Raw genomic sequence first — 24,669 nt, forward strand, 5'->3', positions numbered from 1 at the left:
CAGCCATACATTACACACAAATAGACCCAGACACAACATAATTACAATTTTACATAAACATCCATCACATAGCTGTGATGGAAGGCCAAAACAAAATTATCTCTCCACACTGCACTCTCCCCCCCCCCCGATGTCAGAGCCAAAGTCATAGCCCCCGGCTGGCGACGGCGACCGTCCCGCGGCCATTGAAGCCACGCCGGGTGGTGCGAGGTCGCACACCGGGTCTTGATGCCGGAGCCCCCGGCGTGCGCTCGCAAGTACCTGCGGCCATTCCAGCCGCGCGGGGTGGTGTAGTGAGGCCCCGCTCCAGGAGCTCTTCAACCCCGCAACACGGGCGGGAGAATTCTCCGTTGCAGGAGCCCCGAAAAGCGGTCTCTCTCCAGGGAGCCGCGGGCTCCCGGCGCCGCCGCCCGCAGACCCGCAGCAGCAGCCCCCGACTCAGCAGCGGCATCGGCAGCAGCAGCAGCAGCAGCAGCAGCGTTCCTCCACCGCTCCGGTTTCGGCCAGCTCCGCGACGGCAACGGTGAGTCGGCACCTGAGTCCCTGGCTTCTTCCTGTTGGAGGCCGCTCCTCGTTGCGGCCTCAACGACAACGGAAACCCAACGAGAAAAAGGTCGGGTCTCCAGTGCAGGGAGAGATTTAAAAAGTTCCCCTCCCACCCCACCCCCACCCCCCCACACACACACCACAACAAAAAACAACAAAAACTACATTAAAACACAGACAGAAAATAATAAAAAACGCGGGCAGACTGCAGAGGCCACTGCTGGCCAGAGCCACGCCGCCTACCGGATCTCTGGAGAAAAGGAATAGGTGACATTTTGGGTCGAGGCCCTTCAGTCTGAAGAAGGTTCTCGTCCCGAAACTTTTCTCCAGAGATGCTGCCTGACCCTCTGAGTTACTCCAGCATTTTGTGCCTATCTTCGGTGCAAACCAGCATCTGTAGTTCCTTCCCACACTTTGAAGTTCATTGTTGATGAGAGCATTTGATTTGGAAGCAGGAGGAGGTGCCTTATCCCTCCTTCACACTCCACTGTTCAATGAGGAAATAGGCATGTTTCGGGTCGAGACCCTTCTTCAGACCCTTCTGAGTCCGAAGAAGGGTTTCGAGACCCGAAACATCACCTATTTCCTTCGCTCCCTCACCCGCTGCCTCACCCGTGGAGTTTCTCCAGCATTTTTGTCAACCTTCGATTTTCAAGCATCTGCAGTTCCTTCTTAAACACCACTGTTCAATAAGATCATTTTACCTCTGTGCTACTTTCTATGACTAACCCCATCTCCCTTGATTCCCTGAATATCAAAGCCCAGTCAGATTCTTCACCAGTTGTTAACCAGGTCGCAACCTACTCAACCCAAAGAAGGATCTTGACCCGAAACTTCAACATTTCCCCCCTTCCCCCCTCCCACATACTCCATGACTTGCTGAGATCCTCCAGCAGTTTGGTTCTTGCTCCAGCTTTCAACGTCAGCAATGTTGTGTTTCCCTCTTAACATACGGCAAAAGTTCAGGCAGGTAATCTGACCCCACTATTGTCCCCAGGGTAATTACAGATGGACAGTAAATGCAGTTCTTGCAAGCAGTGGCCACATCCTCTCAACGAATTTCTCAGGTTAACTGTTGAAACTTCTTGGGATGTTGAATCTTAAGCTTCCTGTGTGGAAAACTGTGCAGCTGGAGTCAGGTTTCACATGCAGATTTATGAACTGTAAAAGCTTTATTTTAGATCAGCTGAGTTTGCATCTTATTTTTTGGCTAGAGGAATGTGGGGTCAACTAGTTTTATTTTGGTTGAGAGGCCTTTACATTACATAGTGGAATGCTGTGGCTTCGCCATCCATTCTAGCGGAGACCCAAGTTTACGTCTCTCAAAGAATATTTTGATGCCCATGAGGCAGTTTCTCAAGTGAGCCCGTTTAAAAAAATATGAGAGCAGGGCAACGAGCGGAGTACTGTACGTGTTGCCGACTGCGACTGTCATGAAACAGACCTGGAGTTTAGTTATCTTTATTCTTGACTATAGCATCACATGCAGGCAGAGGAGATTTGTCAACTTGGCAAAGATAGACACAAAGTGCTGGAGTAACTCAATGGGTCAGGCAGCATCTCTGGAGAAAAAGGGTGGGTGACCTTTCGAGTCAGGACCACTTCATGTGTCATGTTCAGCGCGGACATTGTGGACTGAAGACCCTGTCCTACGCTCGACTGTGTCTGTGTATCTTCTAATTAATTCTAAATGGGTTCCAATTGATCCCATGGATGCAGTTCATGTGCTGTCCTTGGATGTTTCTTCAATATTGCTGCAGCTATTGGCAGTTCCTACGATGCATTGGTCCCAAAGGCTAAATTATTTTCTTCTACCTTGACAATGTTTTGGCTCTAACATAAATGAAACCATGATCCATTTGGGGGGGGCACCATTTACAGGAGAGAGTTTCCAAGCAGAACAGTTATAGCCTTGGGGTGTCCAAATTCCAGCTTTGCTGCTGCTCTGTCTGGGTAGAGGTTGCAAAGAATGTCCAGCATGGAAGCAAGCTGTTCAGGCAGCTGAGTTCATGAGGTCATAAGGGATAGGAGTAGCATTAGGCCATTTGGCCCATCAAGGCTACTCCGCCATTGAATCATGGCTGATCGATCTTGCCCTCCTAATCCAGTTCTCATTGGCCATCAAGTACCAATTACCACTAATCCCACATTGATCCCGTTATATTCTCGCCACATTCTCACCTGTTTCCCCCAGGTTTAGAACTTGCCTGCACACTGGGGACAATTTACAGAAGCCCGTTGACCACCTGACCAGCATGGAGTAAGAATGCATTAAAACTGATTTCAAGATTATGGAAGCTTATCTACACTGCAGTACTGCATTCTAGAGCCCACAGTAATTAGCCCAGAAGCCCCTGGAAATGGAAACATGTTATTCTGTCAATTGGAAGGAAAATTGGAGTGCTTGAGAAAGGTACCACTGTACAATGACTTCAAACAAACCAACCAAGATGACTGCTAGTTTTATTGAGTAATGCAGTATGGTGCTGTATGTTTTATACCTCCTCAGGTATTATGCATTATCCATGGAGGAACACCCCTCCCTTAGCTTGGGCAATCAAGATTAATTGGTGGTTAAAGGATGGTCCTCCTGAGAGCGAGTTGGATGCCTGCTCCAATGTCAGCTCAGTTGAAACATGAAGTGGTCAGCTACATGGGGCTTGGGGTCAGGCGTATGTATTTTGTCATCTTAGTGAAGATAAACACAATGCTGGAGTAACTCAGCAGGTCAGGCAGTCTCAGGATGCCACCTGTCCCATCCTTCCCATAGATGGGGTTTAGAATGATGCTGTAAAAGCATCATAAGTGCAGCATGATGGCGCAGCGGTAGAATTGCTGCCTTACAACGCTAGAGACCCAGGTTCGATCCTGACTAGGGGTGCTTGTTTAAACCGAGTTTGTACATTCTTCCCGTGCCTGCATGGATTTTCACTGGGATCTCTGTTTGTAGGTTAAGTGGCTGGGTATAATTGTAAATTGCCCCCCTGTGTGTGTAGATAGTGTATGTGTGTGGGGATGGCTGCTCGGCGTGTACACGGTGGGGCCTGTCTCCACACCATATCTCTAAAAACTAAATTACTTGTTTAATAATAATAATAATAATAATTTTATTTATAGAGCACTTTAAAAACAAACATAGCTGCAACAAAGTGCTGTACATCTCTAAATCTGTTTATCTTATGACGTGCCGCATACTGGTATGGCTGGCTTGTGAACCCAGAAACTTGTGGCTTTGTGTTGCAGTTCAGGAGTAAAACAGAATGTTTGCTCCAGTGAATTGCCAGGGGTGTGCCTTATTGTCAGAGGTATCACCTTTTTGAACTGACATTCAAACCGATGACCCATGAACCTCCCAGGGGGATGTAAAATATCTCCTGGCACAGCGTTGGGAAACAAAAGGAGTTAATCTCAGTGTCCAGGAGCAGTGTCCTCGATCACAATCAAAATCACTAAAACAAGGGGCTGTCAATTAACTGTTCCTGGGAACTTGCTGTACACAGAGATCCTTAATCAGCCAGAATTCCTTTGGGATGTTCTGAGGTATTGAAAGACATCAAATAAAAGCGTGTATTTTATTGTCCGTCTGCCTTGCAGAGCTGAAATGTTGTTGGTGGTTTGAAATGTATAGTAAAAATACTGGAAGTACTCAGCAGGTACGGCAGTATCTTGGAGAGATAAATAGAGTTGACATTTCAGGTCAACAACCCTTCTTCATTTCTCATGAGAAGATACTGGGGCTATTTTCAAATTGGCCGTTTCCTGCATTCTCCTATTGTTAAACACCAGTGTAAATTTGAATGCAGTATTTGGCTGCCTGAACAACTCGCCTGTCCTGCTGCCCTTCGAAGATCCTCCCAGCCTCGCACTATCCTTCATCCCTCGCTTGGCCCACCGTCCTTTGCATGCCTGCCCTTGGTGCAGTGTCTTGAGTGGCACTCCCTGCTCTTTACATGACACCAGGTGCACGTGCCACAGAGTGTGGTGCGTGTGCAGTCAGTCATAGTCAGTAAGACTACCAGTAGTGGGAAGGCTGCTCCATAGGCTGTTAGCTCTGGAAGGGAGAAACAGCAACAGAGCTGTATGAGGGTTTCCTGCTTTGTTTCATTTATTTATGTTGGGGCATCTGGGCATTGTCATGAATTATTGCACATCCACAATGCAACTTAGGAAGGTGCTGGTGAGCTGCCACATTGAACTATTGAAGGTGCTCCCACTAAACATCTTTGACCTCGTGCCAATGAAGGACTGGTAGGCTGTCACTCCAGGGGAAAGTGGACACTTGCTATTGGGATGGTGGACATCTGACCCATGCTGGGATCAGTGTCGTAGCACGACCATAACTTGGGGAAATGGAGAGGGTTTCAAACCAGGCAGTGCACACAAGGCATCAAAGTTGGATTCAAAGAGCAGAGAAACTACCTGTACTACTATTTTTAGTAGTTTCCATTTTTATTTCAAATCTCTAATGCCTGCATTTTGTTTGCTTTTTGATTTCCAGAACATATCTCTTTTTAACAAGATTACGATATCCCAGCCACTGTAGCACTTGAACTGTCGTTGCTGTGGCAACAGCCTGTTTTGAACTTTAACTTGTGGGTCTGCCTGTCACCAACAAGGTTACTTGAAGATTTATGATAACACAAGTTGAAACATAATCAGATCTAATAGCCTCCAGATACAAATACGAGACAGCTCAGCATGAGGCTTAGGAAAGGATTCCTCACCCAAAATGTTAACTTGCACAACACACAGATAGGCAAATGGATATGCAGAGAATGGAAAGATATGGATCATGAGCAGGCAGATGAGATCAGTTTATCTTGGTATCATGTTTAGCACAGGCAATGTGGGCTGAAGGGCCTGCTCCTGTGCTGTGGTGTTCTATTCACAGGATGCAAGAGAATGTGGACTCAGCCCAGTCCATCATGGGCACAGCCCTCACCACCTTTGAAAGCATCAGGAGGCACGGTCTCAAGAAGGCGAAATCTATTATCAAGGATCCCAGTCGTCATGCCTCTTCTTACTGCTGCCAGTGGGGAGGAGGTACCAAAGCCTGAAGTCACACACTAGGCTCATGAACCGCTACTTTCCTACAACCATCAGGTTGATGAACTGACCTGCACAACCCTAACCACATCTCAGCAACACTAAACACACCCCTGCACAATCATGGACATTTTCCAGTTGTGTTTTGCGCCAACGTTTTGTTTTTGCAATGTCCTTTTATTTTCACTGGCATGCAAAATCTATGTGTAATTTATGAATCATTTACATTTTTGTGAGACTATGTGCCTGTAATGCTGTTGTAAGCAAGATGTTCATTGCACCGGCACCTGTCCGTTCTTGTGCATATGACAATAAACTTGACGACTAATTTTTCCTTTCTTCCTGTCCATGGCACCCTCTCTCCCTCTCTCCCTCCCTCTCCGACCGTGGTTAAACCAGACATATATTGAAGGAAGCATCAGACCAGCAACCTGAACTGTGCAGAGATGATTACTGACGCTCCGTTGAGAACATTGGCCGTGACAAGTTTGAAGAACTTCAAACTAGCAAAAGGATTTGAGTATAGGAGCAGGGAGGTTCTACTGCAGTTGTACAGGGTCTTGGTGAGACCACACCTGGAGTATTGCATGCAGTTTTGGTCTCCAACTCTGAGGAAGGACATTATTGCCATAGAGGGAGTACAGAGAAGGTTTACCAGACTGATTCCTGGGATGTCAGGACTGTCTTATGAAGAAAGACTGGATAGACTTGGTTTATACTCTCTAGAATTTAGGAGATTGAGAGGGGATCTTATAGAAACGTACAAAATTCTTAAGGGGTTGGACAGGCTAGATGCAGGAAGATTGTTCCCGATGTTGGGGAAGTCCAGGACAAGGGGTCACAGCTTAAGGATAAGTGGGAAATCCTTTAAAACCGAGATGAGGAGAACTTTTTTCACACAGAGAGTGGTGAATCTCTGGAACTCTCTGCCACAGAGGGTAGTTGAGGCCAGTTGATTGGCTATATTTAAGAGGGAGTTAGATGTGGCCCTTGTGGCTAAAGGGATCAGAGGGTATGGAGAGAAGGCAGGTACGGGATACGGAGTTGGATGATCAGCCATGATCATATTAAATGACGGTGCAGGCTCGAAGGGCCGAATGGCCTACTCCTGCACCTAATTTCTATGTTTCTATGTTTAAATCAAACACATCTGCCACTCTATGGGTTTATTTAAATGTGTACCCATGCTATGTTTATCAAGACGCTTTTTACCACTGGCCTGCTTAGTTTAATGACAACAAGTCTCATCCTGTTCTGCAGTGTTTCTACATTGCTGCAGTCTATTGTGGAAGCAGTAGCTTGATGTTTGTCAGGACCTCTGTGTTTACACCACTCAACCCAGCTCATGTTGTCCTGGTTCTCGTAATTGTGCTGTTGAGATAAGGAGGTGAAGAAATAGGCAATGTCCTTGTGTAAACCAAGCACAAGGTGAAGTTCATCTAGCTTTAAGGGCCTGTCCCACGAGCATGCGACTCCATGCGGCAAGCGCGACCTAACGTGGCCGCTTGAGCCGTATGGCCTCGCGGGGTCGGTCCCACTTCGATCGCCGGCGCCGTATGGAGTTGTGCGGAGCTGGTCCCGACATCGCGCGGAGCTCCGGAAAACTGACCGTGTTCAAAAATTCCGCTCGGCAACGGCCTGCCAGCCCGTAGCCACCTTGACGCCGTACGCACCGCCTCGACGGGCATGCGCAGCGTCTCGACACCGTACGCAGCGTCTCGACGCCGTACGTCATGCGCGGACTTCGCTCGAACTTCACGTCACTCACTCGACCTCCGCGCGGTCCCCGCTGCCGGTTTGGTCGCGCTCGCCGCATGCAGGCGCATGCTGGTGGGACCGGCCCTGTACCGGGATCACTCGACCTCCGCACGGCCCCCGCTTCCTGTTTGGTCGCGCTTGCCGCATGCAGGTCGCATGCTCGTGGGACAGGCCCTTTACTCACACCAGCAAGCATGAATGGAGTGATTTTAGAGAAGAGCATGCAATCTCACACTTGCCTGTTTCAGTGTACAATGATGCTTGTCTTTTTTTAAATTTATTTTTTTATTTTTATTAGAAGCAATTGTACAAGAATAAAACATTCGGCACGTAAAATTATACAATCATTGCACAGCTTCAATTTTGACCTTTTAACCTGAAAATGAAGGAAAAGAAGAAGTGAGAGAAAGAGTGAAAAGTGAAAAAATAGGACCCCTAGACTACCAAAGTAGTGTGGCCAAAGAGTGAATAAAGATATAAGAGGAAAAGAAGAGAAAATAAAATAAAAGGGAAAAAAGAAAAAAGTGGAGATAAAAAGCCCCTCGCCCCCCACCCACCTCACCCAACCCAACCCAACCCATAGTTGGATTTAATCCAAATTTGTGTTGCACCATACTATCCTTGTAAGAATTCGGTAAAGGGTGTCCATGTCTTGAAAAATTGATCTTGTTTTTCTGCCAAGACAAACCTAATATTTTCCAGATGTAGTGGCTTGGACATGTGTGTAATCCACATCTTTACAGTAGGGACTAATGTATGTTTCCAAAATTTAAGTATTCGTTTTTTCGCCGTTATCAGGCCATAATTAAGGAAACGTCTTTGAAATAATGTTAGCTCAGAACAGACTTCTGACGTACCTAGAGTAAGCAATTCTGTGTCGGGGTCCAATTTTATTTTAAGTATTTTAAGTAATGATGCTTGTCAAGGAGACCGCTTTTTTTTTTCCTTTAAGTATTCCTGCATGAAGGAAGGATAAATAAACTCCCTGAGAAAAAAATTAATGTCAAACTTACTTCCGAAGTTGCGCTTGCAGAATGGGAAGGACTATTTCTTTCTTCCTCTCCTTGCGGGTAGGATGAATTCTAATGTCTCTTTCTCTTTAACCTGCAAAGTTAGAAGTGGCTGAAGTAGGGTGTCAAACTGAAACTAGACACAAAATGCTGGAGTAACTCAGCGGGAAAGGCAGCATCTCTGGATAGAAGGAATGGGTGATATTTTGGGTCGATTTTGTGTCTATCTCCAGTTCCTTCTGTCTGCTCTTAACGAACCACTGTTCACTTTCAACACTCGCATGCCATTCATGCTTTCTGCCTTTCTGAGCAGCTTCATTCCTACATCGCGCTTGATTGAGAGCATGCTGCTTAATGAGGCTGTCATATTGCTGGTTTCATATAACCATATAACAATGACAGCACGGAAATAGGCCATCTCGACCCTTCTAGTCCGTGCCCAACACGCATTCTCCCCTAGTCCCATATACCTGCGCTCAGACCATAACCCTCCATTCCTTTCCCGTCCATATAACTATCCAATTTATTTTTAAATGATAAAAACGAATCTGCCTCCACCACCTTCACTGGAAGCGCATTCTACACAGCCACCACTCTCTGAGTAAAGAAGTTCCCCCTCATGTTACCCCTAAACTTCTGTCCCTTAATTCTCAAGTCATGTCCCCTCAGAGTTTATTGAAATCAACACTTCTCAGACATTCACATTTGGCCAGCATGGTTTACTGCTAGGCTTCTAATGTAGGCAAATGTTGCTTTGTTGCCCAGTACTTGTATACATTAACTTTTAGTGTGATGGGCTGCAGTGTCGGGACAGTGCAGTGTTTTGGGTTGAACAACAAGTGCCCAAGGATGACTATGTTTATCCACAAAGGATGCCTGGGTGTTTTTTGACTATGTTGCAGGTGCTATATGGATACAAGTCATGAGTTAGCCGAGTTTGAGATTGGGCCACCTGCCAAGGATAGGCCTCTCACTAGAAAAGGAAACACTGATTCCATCATTCTATACAGATGAACCTTCTCTGATCTGAGTCAGTCAAATAACACAGAAGCAGGTGTGTTGGAGTAACTTGTCCAACCAAATGCCCAATCTACGCTAAGCCCTCTAGCCATGTTTGACCCAAAACCCTTCAAAACGTTCCTATCCATGTACCTGTCCAAATGACTTAACAGCCTGAACGACCTCCACTGGAAGCTTGTTCCACATAGCACCATCCCTGTGTGGAAAAGTTGCCCCTCAGGTTTCTATTAAATCTTTCTCCCCTCACCTTAAACCTATGTCCACTGGTGTAAAAGACTCTGTGCATTCACCCTATCTATTCCCCTCATAATTTTATACACTTTGATACGATTACTCCTTGGAGCACAGGCGGCTGAGGGGTGAAGTCCCAAAGGATAAAGTCCAAGCATCAGGCTTTCCCAAAAACTTGGAGGTTTCTGACTGAGCCATTTTCTCAACTGCATCTTGTATTATTTTAGTTAATTTAGTTTTCGAGACTCAGTGCGGAAACAGGCCCCTTGGCCCACCAGGTCCATGCCGACCAGCGATCCCCACACACTAACACTATCCAACGCACACTAGCGACAATTTACAATTCTACCAAGCCAATTAACCTACAAACATGTACGTCTTTGGAGAGTGGGAGGAAATTAGAGATCCCGCGAAAACCCATGCTGATCACAGGGAGAACGTACAAACACTGTGCATAGTCAGAGGCCTATCCTTGGCAGTGGCCCAATCTCAAACTCGGCTAACTCATGACTTGAATTCATATAGCACCTGAAATCATGATTGAACCCGGGTCTCTGGCGCTGTAAGGCAGCAACTCTACCACTGTGCCACCCCTGATCTAGTATAGACCAGTAATAGTCTAATGTACCCTGTTCAAGATGGTGGTACCATTGCCAGTTTTGTTGTGACATAATGTGATCTGCACCACCTGACAATGCTCTAACTAGTTCCTCTTGGTTTTCGTATGGATCCTTGGCACCAATTTCATGATGCTTTGATGCTAGGAGTGATTGCTGAGATCTTTGAATACAACATCAAACAAAATACACCCTGAAGCAGGTCTCTGCACATTGTGGATATGCCCTTTGGCAAATTTGTACATAGCAGAACTGGCAGCAGGAAGGGCAGTTGATTTCTCACCAGCATTGCAATGAACACACTTATTCCTGTGGAAAGTTGCTGATTTTCCCAGTAGGCATGGAGGACCTGAATCGGAATTTTGTTTGTGCTCTGTCTTATCAAAGATGTAAGTGACTTGACCACCCCGCAGTTCTAAGTGGGAATGTTGTGCAATATCGATACAGTCCGACTACAGCTCTTATTGCTGACTCAGTGATTTATTTCAGACATCTTTAACCTCTCACTATTCCATTCTGAGGCCCCCACCTGCTTCTAATAGACCACTGAAGATAGCCGCAAAATGCTGGAGTAACTCAGCGGGACCGGCAGCATCTCTGGAGAGAAGGAATGGGTGGTATTTCGGGTCGAGACCCTTCTTCAGACTGGTAACAACTATCTAGACTACACTTCTTCCCCACCCTGCTTCCTGCAAAGAATCTATCCCCCTACTCCCAATTCCTCTGTCTACACCGCATCGGCGCCCAAGACGAGGTGTTCCATACTGGGTTTTCTTTTTAGCAGTCTGAAGAACGGTCTAGACCTGAAATGTCATCCATTCCTTCTCTACAGACATGCTGCCTGTCCCACTGAGATACTCCAGCATTGTGTGTCTATCTTTGGTGTAAACCAGCGTCTGCAGTTCCTTCCTATTCAAATAGACCACTATCAACCCAGTGCTGAAGAAAAGTAAGGTAGTGCGCCTTCATGTCCATCATCCACTGATGCTGACGTCCACCATCACAAAGTGCTTTGAGAGACTGGTGATGGCACGCATTAACTCCAGCCTCCCAACATATCCTTGATCCACTGCAGTTTGCTTACCATCATAACTGGTCCACAGCACCTGCCATCTCCTCCCTTGCCCTAAATTCATCCCTAGAACAACTAGAAAACAAGGACTCCTACATTACACTCGTATTTATTGCCTACAGCTCTGCCATAATCCCATCCAAACTCATCTCCATATTTGGGGACTTAGGAACAGCTCCCCCCCCCCCCCCCCCTCCCCTCAGCCACTTATTCCTCGATTTTCTTACCCACGGATCTCAATCGGTGAGGAAAGGTGACAACACCTCCCCCACAGTCATTCTCAACAGCAATGTCCTGCATTCCCCCACTATACTCTCTACACACTCATGACTGTATGACCAAATTCAGCTCTAATTCCATCTACAAGTTTGCAGACTAAACCACTGTGGTGGGCCGAATCACAAACAATGAAGGGACAGAGGAGAGGAAGGGGATAGAGTTCTATGGCATCAATATTACCATATTACCATACGGCCAATGAGCCACACCAATGCCTCTACTCCCTGAGGAGATTGGGAAAAATTGGCACATCTTCAGTGACTCTTACAGTCTCTTGAGGCCATGTTCCTCAAGGTTACATTGGGCATTGTTATAACAGTGCAGAAGGATACAGACAGAAAGGTCAGGGTGGGATCAGGAATAGACGGGGCAGGCAAAGGGCAGCTTGGAGTCACTCTGGCGGACTCAATGTCAGTACTTTGCAAACCTGTCGTCCAGACTATGTTTGATTTCACCATTGGAGAGGAAGCCATCTGCAGCCTGAACATTATTCAGAAGGTTATTGGTGCAGCACAGGGACATTGTATATCTGGGGCTGGAGCGAGGCACTGGAGTGGGTTCCTATGAGGCCGTGTTTATGAAATTGGCGCTCTGTTCCAACCAGACATTTACTACTGAATTACAAATCCCACAGGAGGAAACAATCTTGCAAGTTTTGATAAGGCTGTGCCATGAATATAAATGTTTTCATTGTTGCTGTGACAAAGAGGTCTAATTAATGAACATTGGATTGAATGTGGTCCTTCTGTGGAACATTTTCTTATTCATTGAACATCCAGATTAAACAAACATTAAGGACTGCCTAATCAAAGCGAGGGTTTCAGCAACAGATGAAGCTGAGCCAAATCAATTACTGAGCAGTAGGTGAAGTTCTCTACATTACAGGCATAGCCACTGAAATACACGTGGCATCAAGGTTGCAAGTACCCCATTTCCCTTTTCATTCGGCTGCCAGAGGGCGAGGGCCAGGACATGGTGTTTGTGGTCAGAGTTGAGATATTACTTTGTTAATATTAAGGAGGAAGAGGTTTTAGGTGGCACAGTGTAGAGTAGTTGCCTCACAACTTCAGCGACGGGGTTCAATGCTCACCTTTGGTGCTATCTGTGTGAAGCTTTGCACATTTTTCCTGTGACCGCCCGGGTTTCCTCGAGGACGTATGAGTTGGGAGATGAACTAGCTGTTGTAAATTTCTTCTCCTGTATAGTTGAATGATACAATCTGGGGCTTTTGGTGATAATGTGGGGGGGAATGAAATTGGATAGGTTTGGATTGGTGCTAGTGGCTGCTCAATAGTAATTATTTCCATGCTCTAAGACTTGTAAGTTTCTATTTGAATACAGCTGGTTGGCATTAATGTCCTTGTGGAAATAGACACTCTTTGGAGGTCCACTGGTTGGCATTAATGTCCTTGTGGAAATAGACACTCTTTGGAGGTCCACGGATCTGGGAAGAAAAGCTTTTGTGTATGATTCTTCTGTCACAACTAGATAAATACAAAATGGGGCAAGGTAATTGTGGACTCAGAGTACTAGCAGTGGCAGAGAGGTGTGAGAGGATAATATGGTCAACCTGATTGAGAAGGTTGAAGAGAGATGCATCTCTTGAATCATAATCGTATAGGTTGTCGTAGGTAACTTCAATAAGAATTGTTCAGCACTGTGGTTAGGGCAAGAATCTATTTAGAGGAATTCGGACAAGTAGTTGTTGAAGAAATGGACACAGACACAGAAGGCTCAAACTGTTCAAAGATACTGGAGGGAAAAGGGAGATTGGTGATGAAGTGGTGGTTTGCAGGGATTTAAAAGGTACTGTTTTAAGAAGAGAGGTAGATGAGCATGGCAGACAAAGGAGTGGAGCCGGTATCTGAGAGGACTATTACAACATCAGCTAACTTTGGAATTGGCAAGGGAAGATAGGTAGGTGTTCAGTGGTTTAATGGGACAGGGTCAAAGGGACAGAACAGGGGTCTCGTGAAGAAATGATATCACTTCATTATTGTGAAATCTTGTGTTTTCTACAATAGAGGCGACATCTCAAGGGCTCGCTGGCAGTTATTTGTCACACTGAAATGATTAAATTGCTTTTTTTTTGTGGAAAAGTTGAAGGGCCTGCTTCTGTGTTGTTTTTCTCCGCGACTTTATGACTCTTAAGGTTGCTGAGTGTTTATCTAAAGGTCCATCATTTTAGTAACGAGATTTAAAACTAGTCAAATCTACTATAATTTTGTGTTTTATTCTTGGAGATTTTTTTGGAACATGTAATTACTGGGATGGTTCACACTAACTGTCTCTGGATTTCCTGCCCAGATAATGACCTTTATGGAATCTATTGCAAGTACATCATGACGAGAAAGTCCAGTTGCTTGGTTGAATGTTGATGGGGGAAAGTCCATATTGTTGCTCAATCCTATCAACTGCCTTTCTCAGTGTGTCACTTGGCATGGGAACGGGCCACTCCAAGTCCTCTCTGACCAGCAAGCACTCAGTTACACTAATCCCATGTCATTCCCTCCAGATTCCCATAAGCTTCCCCCAGATTCCCTCGCTCACCAGTAAACTGCAGCCAATTAATTGACCAGCCCACTCATCTTTCTGGGATATGCAGGGCACCTTTGTTGTCACCACATAGACATGAAAACACCACACACTTGGCTAAATTACTTCTGAATCCTCCATTATACTGGCCTTTCACAGTAACTCATCTCTGTTTTTAAAGTTATTTAAAAAAAAAACAGCCCCATCTCACAGCCTTACTCCAGCACTTTGTGTCCTTTCGAGTAAACCAGCATCTGCAGTTCCTTGTTTTAACCATGTCTATGTATCTCCCCCATTATTGCAAGGTACATGGACCCTACTTGAGGTAACAGTAACCCTTGTAATGGCATCCAGTGTATTCCCCATCTTCTCTCATTTCTATTATATCCTGTAGACTCTGCTCTGTCCTTAAATCAAAAAAGAGCGGCAGATGTTGGAAATGTAAAAGTAGAAAAATGCTGGAAATGCTCAGCAGGTCAGGCTGCATCTGTGGAAAGAGACACAGAGTTAACGTTTCAGGCCCTCAGTGGTACCTCTGCTGAAGGCTGTTTGATCTGAAACGTTAGCTCTGTTTCTATCCCAACAAACGTGATCCAACCTGCTGAATCTTTTCTGTTTAGTCTTTGCCCTGCAGCAGTGGTTTAAAGAAACTAATAGCAAGCAAAATCGTTCGATTCCAAGTGTAAATTCTTTCAGTTGCAGGCTTCTAGACCCCACAGATCTGAGTCGAGTTTTAGTCGCCAATTAAATCAGAAATTCAACCTTCGCCCATCACCCGCGCCTTGTTGAGATTTTGTCCGATGGGATTTTTACTATTTTGCAACTGTGTTTCCAAGTCAATCGAATCCCAATTGACATGGCCAAATGATGCAGTGCTCCAACACACCCAAGAAAAACTTTGGAATTTTTTTTATAACAGGTTATTTAAAACTGAAGGCAAAATTTTGGACTGGATAGGTACTGGCAGAGGATTAGAAAGTAGCAAATACTTATTGGAGGCACCATGTTGGGGTGGGTATTAAGTTCTGAGAGAGTGCCTCAGAGGCCAGAGTTGGAATAATTTCCATCTTCAACACTTGGTTTAAAAAACTCTGTAAATTGGAAAATGTTGGACTTGAACCCAAACTAGGAGGCAGGAACAACAAATGTGTTAGACTAATTACATAAGTGGAAGAAAAAAAACCGGCATTAAATCTAAAGTGGGTGTTACATGTATGTGTTGTTGAATAGTGCTAAGAGAGACCTAGAGATTTTTTACAGATTCCACCCCAACCCGGTTAATCTCTGTACTGCCCTGACAAACAATTAAACAGGCCTCTCACCTTTGTCAGGCCAGTAGTAGAGTTCAAGCTATAGGAAGAAACAACACCAACCAAGGATCTGAAACGTCACCTATCCATGTTCTTCAGAGATTCCTCCTGACCCACTGAGATACTCCAGCACTTTGCATCATTTTTTTTAAAGAACGAACAGCTATCGGATCACCACTCAGCCCCTCCACTGCAGGGATAACAATCCCAGTTTACCAGTGCAAGATATACACTGGATCACACATCCCTGTGCTTCGTGTACACAGCCCTGGACAATGTAGTGTATGAATGATTAGACATGTAAACCAGCTATTGGCAACTGCAACCACTGCTTATATTCATATCTGCTTTTACTCTAGTAAAATGACCAATTCTGTGGAAAGTTATCAAACCAAGTATGAACTGAGGTGGTCATAGAGGTATACATCGTGGAAACAGGCCCTTTGGCCCAACTTGCCCAAACCGACCAATGTCCCATCTGCACTGGTCCCACCTGCCTGCGTTTGGCTTGTGTTCCTCTAAACCTGTCCTATTCATGTACCTGTCTAAATGCTTCTTAAACGTTGCAATAGTATCTGCCATAACAACCTCCTCCAGTAGCTCGTTCCACACACCCATCAACCCTTTTTGTAAAAAAAGTTACCCCTCAGGTCCCTATTAAATCTTTCCCACCTCACCTTAAACCCATGTCCTCTGGTTCTCGATTCCTCTACTCTGGGCGAGAGACTCTGTGCGTCTACCCGAACTATTCCTCTCATGATTTTGTACACTAGTTAATGAGATACTACAGCAGCTAGGAGGTAGGTTAAGAGAAAGTTTTTAGGAAGCAGCTTAACGAGGTAGAGTGAATTCCAAAGCCCGAAGCCTTGACAGCCAAGATAATGCAGTGCCTGAGGAATAGATGATTGTGGATGGAATATGTATGTGATGCCTACAGGGATATTAGACTCGGAGATGGGCATGAAGTGTAAGATAATCTATTTGAGGTCTGTTTCATGCTGTTGAAATCTGAGTTGTCAATTCCTCAGACAGGCCCTTCCGTTTAGTTCTGACGATATTCATTTTTGATTTGCAGATGCCAATGTATTTCTGGTGTACAGCGAGAAAACGAGGAGTTGCCTGGAGAGCCGGGGTTCCAGCGTGGCACTGGCCCTGACCTGCAACGAGAGCTCCAGCCACCAGCAGTGGAAATGGGTCTCCAGGCTGCGCCTCTTTAACCTTGGATCCGAGCAGTGCCTGAGCACCCAGAGGAAGAACGAGACTACACCCACCCTGGGCATGACCGAGTGTGATCAGGAGTCCGCCCAGATGCGATGGCATTGTAACAGTCTAGGGCAATCAGCTCAGCACCATTCTGAATCTGCAGCCTGAAGCCAGCGCCTCAGGGCCTGAGGACCTGTGGAGGATATACAACACCAATGACGACCTGTGCTCTCGACCCTATCATGGTAAGGTCTAATATCCTCAGTACTCCTTAATCCCGCATGAGTCATGTTCATTTAGCGTTTAGATATGAATCAACTTCTAACTTGGAGATAAATTGTTAATCTAGCTCCTTTACAGTGCCACGGTTTCTGGATCTTGTAGGCATATAGCTTCCCTGTCCCTGGATGATAATAGGACATTCCCATCATCCCCCCTTCTCCTCTTGCATTTGGCAGAAGATTAAAAAAAAAAGTGCGAAAGCATATACCATCAGATTCAGGAATAGATTCTTCCCTGCTGTTATCAAACTATTGAATGGTCCTCCTCTAAACTAGGGTGAGGTCTTCATCTATCAACCTACCTGAATTTTTGAAAATCTGAATTTTCTTTCAAACTTAAAGTCATAAGGCTATAACATTATATTCATCACTCTGGTATATTTCTCCTTGCGTTACTAGTTGTACTTGTGTGTGACTTGATCGTACTCCTGCATTGTATGATTTGATTGGATAGCACACAAAGTTTTTCACTTACATATGACACATAACAATTATAAACCAATACCAAAAATGGCACAGTGGCACAGCCTCTTATAGTTTTATTTATTTCTATCAGGAGTCCATTCAACTTCCAACGCTCCAGAAATAAAACAATTCAAATCTGACCTTGTATCTCCTTCTAACTGTCACCATCTAATCATCTCCTAAACATCTCGTTCTGCCACCATCTAATCCAGGCAGCATTCTGTTAAGTCTCTTCTGCACCATCTCCAAAGCCTACAAATCCTTCCTGTAATGGGACAACCAGAACTGCACCAATAGAGCCAAATGCAGCCTAACCAAAATCCTGGTTTGAATGCAAAAATTGGTTATACTGGTGATCCATTTGTGTTTCAATAAGCAGGTCATTCAAAAATCTACAGTGTGCAGATGAAATGTCAGAACACCTTATTTTTAAATTAATTACTTCTATTAAACAATTAGCATTGTTCTTACACACACACACACACACACACTCACACACACACACACACACACACACACACACACACACACACACACACACACACACACAGGGGCGGAAAACCCGGGGGGGCCAGACTTAATTATTTATACAATACAAAAACTTGGGGTGGATGTCCCCCACCTCTAAAAACATGCCCCCCCCCCCATGTTTTTTGAGAGGTGGGGGACATCCACCCCAAGTTTTTGTAATCCCGATTTTAAAATCTCCGCTTTTAGCGCTGGATTGAGCCTCCGAAGCCTCGCGCGTGAGTGTGCGCATGCGCGCGTGGCCGCCAAAAATTGTGTCCCCGTCCCCTCCATGTTTTGATAGCGAGTTCCGCTCTTGCACACACCACCCCCCCCCCCCCCCCCCCCACACAAACAATTCGCAGCATCCTTATGTCCTGAAATTCCTATATAAATATATATATATATATATTTGAATGTCAGGAAATAAGGATGATGTAATTTTTCATAATCTCTATAATGTATAAATAATTAAATAAATCTACGAGTTTCAGGAAATAAGGGTGATGTAAATTTTCTTTGATGACCCTCCTCTAAGTATTAGCTGCAGAGGGACGGTGATGGGACGTTTAACCAGATGCTACCATAATGTAACATAATTATTGTTTCCAATTGGCCTGATCACATGAACCATGTGAACAATCGTGTCGGTGGCGAATACTGAGATTGTGAGGAGGGATTTGGAAATAATACATATTTTTTTAAATGCAGATAGTAAGTAATCCTGCAAGGATTAATAGAGTGTCTAGAGAAAATGTTGGTCCCATCGAGTGTGAAACTGGGGAATTAATAATGGGAATTAGAAAAATGACAGCAATTCCAAATAAATACTTTGGATCGATTTTCAGGCAAGAAGGCATATGACAAAAAAAAAAATCACAGTAACGAGAATCAAGAACTATGGGGAAGGAAGTATTTAAAACAAGCTCTATATTTGAAGAAAAAATACTTGCAAACTGATGGACGCTTGGCCAACAGCCTTGGGTCAAGGAAGAAATGGCTGCAGATTTAATGGATGCATTGGCTGTAATCCAGCAAAATTCCTTAGATTCTGGAAAGGTCTAATAGGATTAGAAAAATCCCATTATTTAAGAAGGAATGAAGGCAGAATGCAGGAAATTATAGCACTGACATCTGTCATTGGAAAAATGCTGGAATTCATTATTAAGGGAGAAAATCATAAAACAATCTGACAGAATTATGGTCTTCTGAAAGCAAAAATGTTTTTAACAAAGTGACTAGAATTTTTGAAGGATGTAACAAATTGTGTGGATAAGGCAACCTCAGATGACACTTTTGAGCACATGAGTTTGGGAGTTAATATATTGACATGGATTGGGAAAGCTAACTAGCAGCATACAGTTGTGATAAATGGATCATTTTTCCAATGGAAGTCAGTAACTATTGGGGCTATCAGTGTTGGAGTCTCAACTATTTATTATTTATATCAATAACTTGGATGAAGGGGTCAAATGTACTGCAGCCAGAAATTGCCAACAATACAAAGATAGGGACGCCAGCAAGTTGTGAGAAAGATATATCAAGCCTGCAAAGGGATATAGATAGGTCAAGTGAATTGGCAGGAACTTGTCCGATGGAGTAGAATGTGGGAAAATCTGAGGTTATCTACTTTGGAAAGACGAATCCACATTTTTTTTTTGAAAGCTTTGTGATACTACAGAATATTGTGATATAAATATTCTGTGTGTCCTAGTGCATGAAACACAAAAGGCTAGCGTGCAAGCAGTCATTTCTATTATAACGTTCAATTGGTTGTAACGTGATGGATGTTTTATGAAACACTATTTACATTACTGCCACTTGGTTATAGCACAGTGATGTTTATATATCTGCTTTGAAGGCAACTATAGACTTGTACTATAATGTGATTTTCTATAACACTAGGTTTTTTAGGAACTTAACTATCGTGTTATAGCAGAACCATCTGTATATCAAGTAATTAGGAGGGCTAATGGAATGTTGGTCTTTATTTGTGAGGGAAATGGAGTAGAGAGGTTTTCATGGAACTTTGCAGAACATTGTCGAGACTATACCTGGAGTTCTGTGTAGTTATGACCTCCATATTTAAGGATGAGAAAGTTCACTGGGTTGATACCTGGAATGAATGGGTTTCACACATGGAGATGTTGAGAGGTTTGGACCTTTACTTCGAGTATCGAAGAATGAGAGGGGTAAGAATGAGGGTGGCACAGTGGTGTAGTGGTAGAGCTGCTGCCTTACAGCGCCAGAGACCCAGGTTAGATCCTAACAACGGGTGCTATCTGTACGAAGTTTGGACGTTCTCTCTATGATGGTGTGGGATTTCTCTGGGTGCTCCGGTTTCCTTCCACACTCCAAAGACGTACTGCTTTGTAGGTTAATTAGCTCTGGTAAAAAATTGTGATTGCTGGTCATCACGGACTTGGTCGGCCGAAGAGCCTGCTCCCGTGCTGTATCTCTGAAGTCTAAAGGTGACCTTATTGAAGCGTCTAGCATTTAAAACTACATGTGCATGGGGAGAGAGGGGGAAGGTTGCTTGAAGCCAAGATTGGATCAGCTTGGATCAGTACATAATATAAGTTTATATAGGAAGGAACTGCAGATGCAGGTTTAAACCGAAGACACAAAAAGCTGGAGCAACTCAACGGGACTGGAAGCATCTCTGGAGAGAAGGAATGGGTGACGTTTTGGGCCGAGACCCTTCTTCAGACCACATAATATAAGTTTATCAGTGTATAATTGGATATCAATTATTAGCTATGCTAGATATATCAGATCAGACATCAGTATACAAAATAATGAAAGGCATAGATAGGATGACTATTTCCCAGGGAGAAAATGTCCAACACTAGAGGGCATAGCTATAAGGTGAGAGGAGGAAAGTGAAATGGAGGTGTACAGGGCAAGTTTTTACACAGAGTGCTGGTAGCCTGGATCACATTGCCAGGGTTGGTGGTGAAGGCAGATATGATAGTGGTGTTTAAGAGGCTTGGGGATAGGCACATGGAAGTGCAAGGAGCAGAGGGATATGGATCATGTACAGACAGATGAGATCAGTTTAACAAGGCACCATGTTCCACATTGAGGGCTGAAGGGCCCTTCTTGTGCTGTACTGTTCAAGGTTCTATGTTCAGCCTCAATCTTATTGTGAGTCTGAATGGTTTGCTCCAGCTTTGATTTTTATACACTTTTCTTTTGTAACAGTGGTAATTTTATACATTGTTATGTGAGACGAGTTCTACCTTAAACCCAAAGATACGTAACATGACCATTGTTGAATCTCTCAGTTATATGCTGTTTGATGTCTGACCTGCCAGGTGAATTAGTTGCAGCAATACATCATGAGGTTCACATCCAGTAAATAATAAACTAACTAGGAGGTTATTTCCTTCCAGGATTCCATAGCTCCATGTATAAATTATCCACACCAGCTCATTAAATCTCAACCTTATAATTTTCATGTTTAGCTCTTTTGTTAATGTGGGGTCTTGAGTATTTTTGGAAAGTTGTTTGTTGTATCACTAAAACCAGCTGTAATAATAAATGAGGCATATCTGTCTGTGATCATGTTGGCAATCACAGCCCTAGGCTGATTTTCCAGTGATAGACATAAAAAAAGCTGGAGACACTCAGCGGGTCAGGCAGCATCTCTGGGGAAACAGAATAGGTGATGTTTTGGGTCAAATAGGGTCTTGAAGGGATAATATATATATATATAATATTTCATAATAGAAAATACATCATATTTTATATACTATATAAACGTCACCTATTCCTTTTCTCCAGGGTTGCTGGCTGATCTACTGAGTTACTCTAGTTTTTTCATGGTCATAATTGATAGGAGCAGAATTAGGCCCTTCGGTTCATCAAGTCTACTCTGCCATTCAATTATGGCTGATCTATCACCCCCTCCTATCCCCATTCTCCTGCCTTCACCCCCTAATCCCTGACATGCGGACTAATCAAGAATCTATCTCTGCCTTAAAAATATCCATTGACTTGGCCACCAGCCTTCTGTGGCAATGAATTCCACAGATTCACCACCCTCTGACTAAATAAATTCCTCCGCTTCTTCCTAAAGGAACGTCCTTTAATTCTGAGGTTATGACCTCTGGTCCTAGACTCTCCCACGAGTGGAAACATCCTCTCCACATCCATTCTATCCCGGCTGTTCACTATTCAGTAAGTTTCAATGAGCTTCCCCTCATCCTTCTAACCTCCAGCGAGTACAGGCCCTGTGCTGTCAAACGCTCGTCATATGATGACCCACTCATTCCTTTTTGTGTCTATCTTCTGTGTAAACCAGCACCTGCTGTTCCTTCCTACACATTATGATTTTCCAGCTATGTTTTTCTTGTCACTTTTATCTCGAAAATCTCGAATTATCTCAGAATTCCCTCATCATTTGTACTGACAATCAGTTCTGAAGTTTCTTAGGCACTAGCAATGAGATGTATAGTAGCAATAGTCCAACTGCTTGTCAGATGCCTGTTGTGTTCATAAGCTAATTATTTATTTCTGGGGAAATTCCCTGGAGCAACCTAGTGATTAAAGTGTGTTGTGATCTTGGTCCCATCCTTCAGTTCCTCCTCTGATATTTCAAAAACACATTACATTTTATTAGACTGAACGAGGGAAATGAACCAATTATAGTATGAAGAAGAGTCTCAACCTGAAACATTACCTATTCCTACTGTGCAAAGATGCTGCTGAGTTAATCCAGCATTTTATAGACAATCGACATTAGGTGCAGGAATAGGCCATTCGGCTGATCATAGCTGATCATCCCCAATCAGTACCCAGTTCCTGCCCTTTCCTCATATCCCCTGACTCCGCTATCTTTAAGAGCCCTTTCTAGCTCTCTCTTGAAAGTATCCAGAGAACCGGCCTCCACCGCCCACTGAGGCAGAGAATTCCACAGACTCACAACTCTCTGTGTGAAAAAGTGTTGCCTCATTTCCATTCTAAATGGCGTATCCCTTATTCTTAAACTGTGGCCCCTGGTTCTGGACTCCCCCAACATCGGGAACATGTTTGCTGCCTCTGGCGTGTCCAAACTGTTAATAATCTTATATGTTTCAATTTGGTGGCTATTTTCGGTGTAAACCAGCATCTGCAGTTCCTTCCTACACATAGTTAGTGCCTTCTGTGCTACAATCTGTCAAAATGTCCCATTTCTTTTTAAAGTTTTGTAGATACAGTTTCCAATCTCTGTTAATCCCCAGTATTGAAAAAAAAATCCTTTGTTGCTTCTGCTTTTGTTCTGATAAATTGATGCCATCTTTTTGTAGATGCATCAACCATTAGTGCAATTAGTTTCATCTGATATACTTTATTATAACACATGGTAATTCCATCTCCATCAGCTTATTTCTTCACCTCTTTTGTTTTCATGAAGATCCCGTACCTTCTTTTCTTTCTGTGAAGCCCTGCATCCAGTAGCTCAGTGATTCCTTATTCCACCATCTCCTTGATCCTGAAAAGGATCCCGTGACCAAGTGTACACGTATGGGCCCATCATTCTAACAGGCTGGTGAACGATTTGTAGCTTCAGCATTCCCACTCTACTTGCGTTTCCTGCCTTATTTGTCTGGGAACCAAGATCAATATTTTATTTGGCAAAAACATTGTCACTTGATTTCTAAAGGTTTTATGTGCCTAGATTTCTTTCTGTTCTTCCTCGTTTAAGCTTTTTAAAATCATTTATTTTGTACGTTAGGACTGATCTTCCCCATTGATCCATGAGTTCCGTCATTGAGTGCAGAAGCAGGCCTTTCGACCCACTGAGACCTTGCTGGCCATACGTTAATCCCATGTTATTCTGCCAATTTGTAATCAACTCCCCCCACCCCCAGATTCTACCACTTACTGGTACACTCAAGACAATTTATAGTGGCTAATTAACCTACCAACCAACGTGCTCTTTGGGTTGCAGGAAGAAACTGGAGCACCCACAGAAACCCCAAATGGACATAATTGATCCTACTATTACTTGTGATCTTTAACCTGCTGACTTTCTAATGAATCCTAATATTGGTCTACATGTCCCATTGCTTAGCGCAACAACCTGATATAATTTCAGTGGGAATTTTGGTAAGGACACTGCTGTATGGATTGAAAAAAGTGCATGATTGTACTTCTGGGTTCTCCGTGCATTGGATGCAATAACCGCATGGATTAGTGATTTGGTGTCTGACAGAGTTCCTGCACGATAGATCACACACCTGCGCTTGTGACTTGCAAACCCCAGCCTCCCACGTGGAAGCTACCCTTCCTTCAACACAAGGGCCAGCGACAACATCGCTGAAGGGAGTCCCTCGTGATCCATAACCATTGCTCCCATTCCCCCGGTCATCATACCAAAAGGAGACCATACTGGCCACTGCTAGGGCCAGTTCTTTGAAAGACTGATCCACTGCCTCTGCTACCCCGCCTTTTGTCGATTGCACATTATAGGTTTTGTTTCTTTTTCTAATAGTTAACAACTTCCCTTTTGAAAGTTATTATTGAACCTGATTCCAATATCCTTCCAAGCAAAGCATTCTCACTCTAGGGCACTTGGTAAGGAATCTGCCTCTCCTCCTCCCGTCCTTTAGCAATTATCGCAACCCTTGAGTTCTCAACCTACCTACTATCACTGAAAACAGTGTCTCCCCATCAGTTGCTCCATTTCCTTTGTCATTGTGATGCTCTGCTCCATCTCCCCATAACCTTCTCTGCTCCAAGGAATTAGTTTCTTAGCCCCCCTCAACTAAATGGAAATTTAGCTCCCCTCAACCAATTCTTTTA

The 24,669-nt window shown here is 44.1% G+C and overlaps 1 protein-coding gene across 1 annotated transcript in view; it reads left to right on the forward strand.

Annotated features, from left to right (window-relative positions):
- The window catches only part of mrc2 (mannose receptor, C type 2), a 146,770-nt gene that overhangs the window by 15,460 nt on the left and 106,641 nt on the right, over window positions 1–24,669 (forward strand). Inside the window, 2 exon segments of the mRNA XM_055657046.1 lie at window positions 16,500–16,756; window positions 16,758–16,872. Of these exon segments, the coding sequence (XP_055513021.1) occupies window positions 16,500–16,756; window positions 16,758–16,872 (372 nt within the window).

The sequence above is a fragment of the Leucoraja erinacea genome, chromosome 27 (genome assembly GCF_028641065.1).
Source record: "Leucoraja erinacea ecotype New England chromosome 27, Leri_hhj_1, whole genome shotgun sequence".
Lineage (NCBI taxonomy): Eukaryota > Metazoa > Chordata > Chondrichthyes > Rajiformes > Rajidae > Leucoraja > Leucoraja erinaceus.